We start from the raw sequence: 8,023 nt of genomic DNA, 5'->3' as shown, positions 1-8,023 counted from the left end.
TGAGCCTGTCTGCCCACCTTTACCTCTGTCCCTCTCTGGATTACCGACCCCTGTCTGTCCATGAGCCTGTCTGCCGACCTTTACCTCTGTCCCTCTCTGGATTACCGACCCCTGCCTGTCCCTGAGCCTGTCTGCCGACCTTTACCTCTGTCCCTCTCTGGATTACCGACCCCTGCCTGTCCCTGAGCCTGTCTGCCGACCTTTACCTCTGTCCCTCTCTGGATTACCGACCCCTGCCTGTCCCTGAGCCTGTCTGCCGACCTTTACCTCTGTCCCTCTCTGGATTACCGACCCCTGCCTGTCCCTGAGCCTGTCTGCCGACCTTTACCTCTGTCCCTCTCTGGATTACCGACCCCTGCCTGCCTTGACCCGTTTTTGCCTGCCCTGTTGCTACAATAAACATTGTTACTTTGACAGTCTGCATCTGGGCCTTACCTTGGTTCTGATAGTAGTGGATATTACATTGAAGATCTGATGTTGTTTCAAAGTAATACATTCAACATATTTATAAGATTTGTCTGTTGAAATTTGGTGGTTTAATCCTGTGGTTGGAATTTCACCCTCAAAACAGTTCACGTCAATTACTTTTTGCAAATCCAACGTACCTTCCACTTAGATTCCACATCACAATAGGTTGACAAATTGAAACAACGTTGATTTAACCAGTTTGTGCCCAGTGGGTAGTTTTAGCATAAGATCTAGAAAGGCTTTGCGCCAAGGTTTACTAAGTAGTGTCAATACTGAACTAAGAAGTGACTGGCACTGTCTATTCTGTCTTACACTTACGGGACAAATTACAGGCCAAGTACAACAGACAGACACACGTCAGACAAATGTGACAAACAGAGATACAAAGTGGGAAAGTCACTGTTTATTCACAACAGTAAGACTTCTTATAAAGTGACTTATTTGACGTATAGAGAAGCAAAATGACATATAGAAAAGCATCCATCTCTGCTTCTCTTTCTCCTTGTCCTGTCCTCCCTCACTTCTTAGCGGCAGCCTTCATGATGTGGAGCTGGTAGATCTGTTCACAGGCGATGGAGAGGTCCACCACCAGGGAGACAAACTCCTCGAAGTTTACCATCCCATCACCATTCTGGTCCAGATTCTTCATGATCTTGTCGATGGCGGCTGGGTCCTTCTGGGACTGAGAGGGAAGGAGAGATGGAGGAGATGAAGAGAATGAGAGAGAGATGGGGGGAGGGGAGAGGGGGGGTTAGATTGACTTTAGATTCTCTCTCTCTCTCTCCCATCTCAGAGAGAGAGAGAGAGAGAGAGAGAGAGAGAGAGAGAGAGAGAGAGAGAGAGAGAGAGAGAGAGAGAGAGAGAGAGAGAGAGAGAGAGAGAGAGAGAGAGAGAGAGAGAGAGAGAGAGAGAGAGAGAGAGAGAGAGAGAGAGAGAGAGAGAGAGAGAGAGAGAGAGAATACCTTCAGGAAGCTGCCCAGTTCTGACTGCATGAGTTCATTCAGCTCCTTCTTGCTCAGTGTGTTACAGTCACCGTCCTTGTCGGCATAGCGATGGAACACCGTGATCAGGGACTGCATGGATCTCTCCAACTGAGACAGCATGGCTGCAGAGAGAAGGATACACTGAGGAGGGGAGCGAGAGAGGGAGGAGGGGGGTGTAAATTACAGTGGCAGATAAAGATTAAGACTAAGATCGAGTCGTACTACACCGGCTCTGACACTCGCCAGATGTGGCAGGGCTTACAAACCATTGCAGACTACAAAGGGAAGCACAGTGACACGAGCCTACCAGATGAGCTAAACTACTTCTATGCTCGCTTCGAGGCAAATAACCCTTAAACATGCATGAGAACACCAGCTGTTCTGGAAGACTGTGTGATCACTCTCTCCGCAGTCGATGTGAGTAAGACCTTTAAACAGGTCAACATTTTTTTCTCTGTTGACAGGGTTGTATGTAACATGAGTCTACCAGATGAGCTAAATGACTTCTATGCAGACTTCGAGGCAAGCAACACTGAAGCATAAATGAGAGCCATCAGCTGTTCCGGACGACTGTGTGATCACGATCTCCGTAGCCGATGTGAGTAAGACCTTTAAACAGGTCAACTTTCACAAGGCCGCAGGGCCAGACGGATTACCAGACGTGTACTGCGAGCATGTGCTGACCAACTGGCAAGTGTCTTCACTGACATTTTCAACCTCTCCCTGTCCGAGTCTGTAATACCTACATGTTTTAAGCAGACCACCATAGTCCTCGTGCCCAAGAACATGACTACCGACCCGTAGCACTCACGTCTGTAGCCATGAAGTGCTTTGAAAGGCTGGTCGTGGCTCACATCAACAACATCATCCCAGAAACCCTAGATCTACCCCCATTTGCATACCACCCCAACAGATCCACAGATGATGCAATCTCAATTGCACTCCACACTGCCCTTTCCCACCTGGACAAATGGAACACCTACATGAGAATGCTGTTCATTGACTACAGCTCTGGTTTACTGACCCCTGTCTACCCTGACCCTGAGCCTGCCTGCCGTCCGGTACCGTTGCACCACCTCTGGTTTACTGACCCCTGTCTACCCTGACCCTGAGCCTGCCTGCCGTCCGGTACCGTTGCCCCATCTCCCACCTCTGGTTTACTGACCCCTGCCTACCCTGACCCTGAGCCTGCCTGCCGTCCGGTACCGTTGCCTCAGCTCTGGTTTACTGACCCCTGCCTACCCTGACCCTGAGCCTGCCTGCCGTCCGGTACCGTTGCCCCACCTCTGGTTTACTGACCCCTGTCTACCCTGACCCTGAGCCTGCCTGCCGTCCGGTACCGTTGCCCCACCTCTGGTTTACTGACCCCTGTCTACCCTGACCCTGAGCCTGCCTGCCGTCCGGTACCGTTGCCCCACCTCTGGTTTACTGACCCCTGCCTACCTTGACCTGTCTATTGCCTGCCCCTGTTTGCAACATCAAACTATTGTTTATTCGACATGATATGCATCTGGGTCTTCCCTTCATACCTGATAGATGGTACTAATATGCTGACTAATAGCAAACTATCCCTTCGAAGCAAACAAATTAACAATGCACATTCAGGGAGGATGGGAGTTGGCTTTCTTTGTCTCTGTAAGCACAGTCTGTTACTTAGTGACATTTAAGCTGTCATCTTCCACTCCTTTACACATTCCCTCTACCTCTGACTCCTCCTCTTTCTTTTGGTGCCTCCCACTTTCTTTGGGAACATCCAACATCTCTAGCTGTGTAGACTGTCCTTTAACCAAGTTTGGCCTGGGGTAGGCCGTCATTGTATATAAGAATTTGTTCTTAACTGACTTGCCTAGTTAAATAGAGGTTAAATAACCTCTGTCATAGCTTGACCATGTGACACATTATCATAAGTGTGAAAGTTTGGGGAGATGGGGATGGAAAGGGGTGTGACAGGAGAGGAAAGGGTTTTGCAACAGTTCAGTGTAGAGAAATCATGCTGATGATAATTGGTGAGTAATGCCTATAAATGACATGAACCGGAGGAGAAAAACGTTTGTAGGTCTAACAGAGTTCTAAAACAAAAACATTATAGCCTACAAATGAAACATGAAAAGGTTTAGGTATAGATAGACTACATTATGTCTTCATCAGTAAATAGTATGTCCTGTCATCCTGCATAACAAACCATAGAAGAACTGATTTTTGAATCAAAGCAAGCGAAGACTAATGAACATTATAGCCTACAAGTTTGCCGGACGAGACAGATCAGTAGCTAGTCACACTTGGAAACAGTTGTTACAGTTGTGTGAGACCTGTTTATTACACTAGATAACCTCCTCTGTTAAACCAAAGACACCAATAGTAATAGTAGAATAAGTGGAGATTGGTTACTTACCAAACAGAGGAGAGACGCTATCAGAACAGGGTGGGGAAGTAGGGTACTGCTGAATATATACCAATGATGTTGAATCTACTGCGCACAAACTGTGGGAAAGATTTTATAAAGACAAAGAATTTATAGAGAACAGAACGCCTGCCTAATTGTGAGTGTTTGTAGCCTATAGTGGAGGTGTGTGTGTGTGTGGGAGGGAGGGAGGGAGTTAGAGTTTAGGCATGATGTCTTTGAGTCCTCATCTTTGAATTTAACATGATAAAATAGACATGGATCACCTAGAATGTTTTCATATCGCATTAACACTCAGAACTCACTGATCTCATTAACACACTGAGAACTCACTGATCTCATTAACACACTGAGAACTCACTGATCTCATTAACACACTGAGAACTCACTGATCTCATTAACACACTGAGAACTCACTGATCTAATTAACACACTGAGAACTCACTGATCTAATTAACACACTGAGAACTCACTGATCTCATTCACACAATCTATAGAATGATGCTGAATCTATACCAATGATGCTGAATATTTACCAATGATGCTGAATATTTACCAATGATGCTGAATACATACCAATGATGCTCAAATCAAATCAAATCAAATTTTATTTGTCACATACACATGGTTAGCAGATGTTAATGCGAGTGTAGCGAAATGCTTGTGCTTCTAGTTCCGACAATGCAGTAATAACCAACAAGTAATCTAGCTAACAATTCCAAAACTACTACCTTATAGACACAAGTGTAAGGGGATAAAGAATATGTACATAAAGATATATGAATGAGTGATGGTACAGAGCGGCATAGGCAAGATACAGTAGATGGTATTGAGTGCAGTATATACATATGAGATGAGTATGTAAACAAAGTGGCATAGTTAAAGTGGCTAGTGATACATGTATTACATAAAGATGCAGTAGATGATATAGAGTACAGTATATGCGTATACATATGAGATGAATAATGTAGGGTATGTAAACATTATATTAGGTAGCATTGTTTAAAGTGGCTAGTGATATATTTTACATCATTTCCCATCAATTCCCATTATTAAAGTGGCTGGAGTTAAGTCGGTGTGTTGGCAGCAGCCACTCAATGTTAGTGGTGGCTGTTAAACAGTCTGATGGCCTTGAGATAGAAGCTGTTTTTCAGTCTCTCGGTCCCAGCTTTGATGCACCTGTACTGACCTCGCCTTCTGGGTGATAGCGGGGTGAACAGGCAGTGGCTCGGGTGGTTGTTGTCCTTGATGATCTTTATGGCCTTCCTGTGACATCGGGTTGTGTAGGTGTCCTGGAGGGCAGGTAGTTTGCCCCCGGTGATGCGTTGTGCAGACCTCACTACCCTCTGGAGAGCCTTACAGTTGTTGGCGGAGCAGTTGCCGTACCAGGCGGTGATACAGCCCGACAGGATGCTCTCGATTGTGCATCTGTAGAAGTTTGTGAGTGCTTTTGGTGACAAGCCAAATTTCTTCAGCCTCCTGAGGTTGAAGAGGCGCTGCTGCGCCTTCTTCACGATGCTGTCTGTGTGGGTGGACCAATTCAGTTTGTCTGTGATGTGTACGCCGAGGAACTTAAAACTTACTACCCTCTCCACTACTGTTCCATCGATGTGGATAGGGGGGTGTTCCCTCTGCTGTTTCCTGAAGTCCACAATCATCTCCTTAGTTTTGTTGACGTTGAGTGTGAGGTTATTTTCCTGACACCACGCTCCGAGGGCCCTCACCTCCTCCCTGTAGGCCGTCTCGTCGTTGTTGGTAATCAAGCCTACCACTGTTGTGTCGTCCGCAAACTTGATGATTGAGTTGGAGGCGTGCGTGGCCACGCAGTCGTGGGTGAACAGGGAGTACAGGAGAGGGCTCAGAACGCACCCTTGTGGGGCCCCAGTGTTGAGGATCAGCGGGGTGGAGATGTTGTTGCCTACCCTCACCACCTGGGGGCGGCCCGTCAGGAAGTCCAGTACCCAGTTGCACAGGGCGGGGTCGAGACCCAGGGTCTCGAGCTTGATGACGAGCTTGGAGGGCACTATGGTGTTAAATGCCGAGCTGTAGTCGATGAACAGCATTCTCACATAGGTATTCCTCTTGTCCAGATGGGTTAGGGCAGTGTGCAGTGTGGTTGAGATTGCATCGTCTGTGGACCTATTTGGGCGGTAAGCAAATTGGAATGGGTCTAGGGTGTCAGGTAGGGTGGAGGTGATATGGTCCTTGACTAGTCTCTCAAAGCACTTCATGATGACGGAAGTGAGTGCTACGGGGCGGTAGTCGTTTAGCTCAGTTACCTTAGCTTTCTTGGGAACAGGAACAATGGTGGCCCTCTTGAAGCATGTGGGAACAACAGACTGGGATAGGGATTGATTGATAATGTCAGTAAACACACCAGCCAGCTGGTCTGCGCATGCTCTGAGGGCGCGGCTGGGGATGCCGTCTGGGCCTGCAGCCTTGCGAGGGTTGACACATTTAAATGTTTTCCTCACGTCGGCTGAAGTGAAGGAGAGTCCGTATGTTTTAGTTGCGGGCCGTGTCAGTGGCACTGTATTGTCCTCAAAGCGGGCAAAAAAGTGATTTAGTCTGCCTGGGAGCAAGACATCCTGGTCCGTGACGGGGCTGGTTTTCTTTTTGTAATCCGTGATTGACTGTAGACCCTGCCACATACCTCTTGTGTCTGAGCCGTTGAATTGAGATTCTACTTTGTCTCTATACTGACACTTAGCTTGTTTGATTGCCTTGCGGAGGGAATAGTTACACTGTTTGTATTCGGTCATGTTTCCGGTCACCTTGCCCTGATTAAAAGCAGTGGTTTGCACTTTCAGTTTCACGCGAATGCTGCCATCAATCCACGGTTTCTGTTTGGGAATGTTTTAATCGTTGCTATGGGAACGACATCTTCAACGCACGTTCTAATGAACTCGCTCACCGAATCAGCGTATTCGTCAATGTTGTTGTCTGACGCAATATGAAACATATCCCAGTCCACGTGATGGAAGCAGTCTTGGAGTGTGGAATCAGATTGGTCGGACCAGCGTTGAACAGACCTCAGCGTGGGAGCTTCTTGTTTTAGTTTCTGTCTGTAGGCAGGGATCAACAAAATGGAGTCGTGGTCAGCTTTTCCGAAAGGTGAGCGGGGCAGGGCCTTATATGCGTCGCGGAAGTTAGAATAGCAATGATCCAAGGTTTTTCCAGCCCTGGTTGCTCAATCGATATGCTGATAAAATTTAGGGAGTCTTGTTTTCAGATTAGCCTTGTTAAAATCCCCAGCTACAATGAATGCAGCCTCCGGATATATGGATTCCAGTTTGCAAAGAGTCAAATAAAGTTTGTTCAGATCCATCTGCTTGGGGGGGAATATATACGGCTGTGATTATAATCGAAGAGAATTCCCTTGGTAGATAATGCGGTCGACATTTGATTGTGAGGAATTCTAAATCAGGTGAACAGAAGGACTTGAGTTCCTGTATGTTGTTGTGGCCACACCACGTCACGTTAACCATGAAGCATACGCCCCCGCCCCTCTTCTTACCAGAAAGATGTTTGTTTCTGTCGGCGCGATGCGTGGAGAAACCAGCTGGCTGCACCGACTGCACCGATGCTGCACCGACTGCACCGATGCTGAATCTATACCAATGATGCTGAATATTTACCAATGATGCTGAATACATACCAATGATGCTGAAAATGTACCAATGATGCTGAATATATACCAATGGTGCTAAATCTATACCAATGATGCTAAATATATAGAAATGATGCTGAATATATGCTAATGATGCTGAAAATATGCTAATGATTCTGAATATATACCAGTGATGCTGAATATATTCCAAAGATACTGAACACAGATGTAGAGAGGGGTGACAAGAGTACACGCTAGAATGTTTGGAAGAATAGATCTATGGATATAGATAGATCTATGGATGAAAAAGATGGGATGATGTTTCTTGAATGAAATACCATTTTATTCAGTTACATCTTAATACTCCCCAGAGAGAGAACACATTTAGATCAGTTAGAGATTCACTACTGTTGTTTCCTTCATGGCTCATCTCTCCCACTCTGTCCACCACCTCTATCTCATTGTTACAGTATGGTCTTAGTCACTGTCCACCATCTCTATATCATTGTTACAGTATGGTCTTAGCCTCTGTCCACCACCTCTATCTCATTGTTACAGTAT

General features: G+C 46.4%; 1 protein-coding gene across 1 annotated transcript; it reads right to left on the bottom strand.

Moving 5' to 3' along the window:
* Window positions 1–883: 883 nt before the first annotated feature.
* Window positions 884–3,937, bottom strand: LOC139405726 (protein S100-A1-like). The gene is made up of 3 exons (XM_071148150.1): window positions 3,844–3,937; window positions 1,431–1,592; window positions 884–1,150 (listed from the first exon to the last, which is right to left on the bottom strand). The coding sequence occupies exons 2-3, from the start codon at window positions 1,569–1,571 to the stop codon at window positions 986–988; spliced, it is 306 nt and encodes a 101-aa protein (XP_071004251.1). The 5' UTR covers window positions 1,572–1,592; window positions 3,844–3,937; the 3' UTR covers window positions 884–985.
* Between the last annotated feature and the right edge of the window lie 4,086 nt (window positions 3,938–8,023).

This window comes from Oncorhynchus clarkii, chromosome 3 (genome assembly GCF_045791955.1).
Source record: "Oncorhynchus clarkii lewisi isolate Uvic-CL-2024 chromosome 3, UVic_Ocla_1.0, whole genome shotgun sequence".
NCBI lineage: Eukaryota > Metazoa > Chordata > Actinopteri > Salmoniformes > Salmonidae > Oncorhynchus > Oncorhynchus clarkii.
The sequence above is the reverse complement of the archived record's forward strand: the minus strand, read 5'-3'. Positions and strand labels throughout refer to the sequence as shown.

Coding starts and splice junctions, on each gene's coding strand:
- LOC139405726 (XM_071148150.1), bottom strand. CDS start 1,571: ATGCTGTCTCAGTTGGAGAGATCCATGCAGTCCCTGATCACGGTGTTC. Junction 1,151..1,430: donor AACTGGGCAGCTTCCTGAAG/GTATTCTCTCTC, acceptor CTTCCCTCTCAG/TCCCAGAAGGACCCAGCCGC.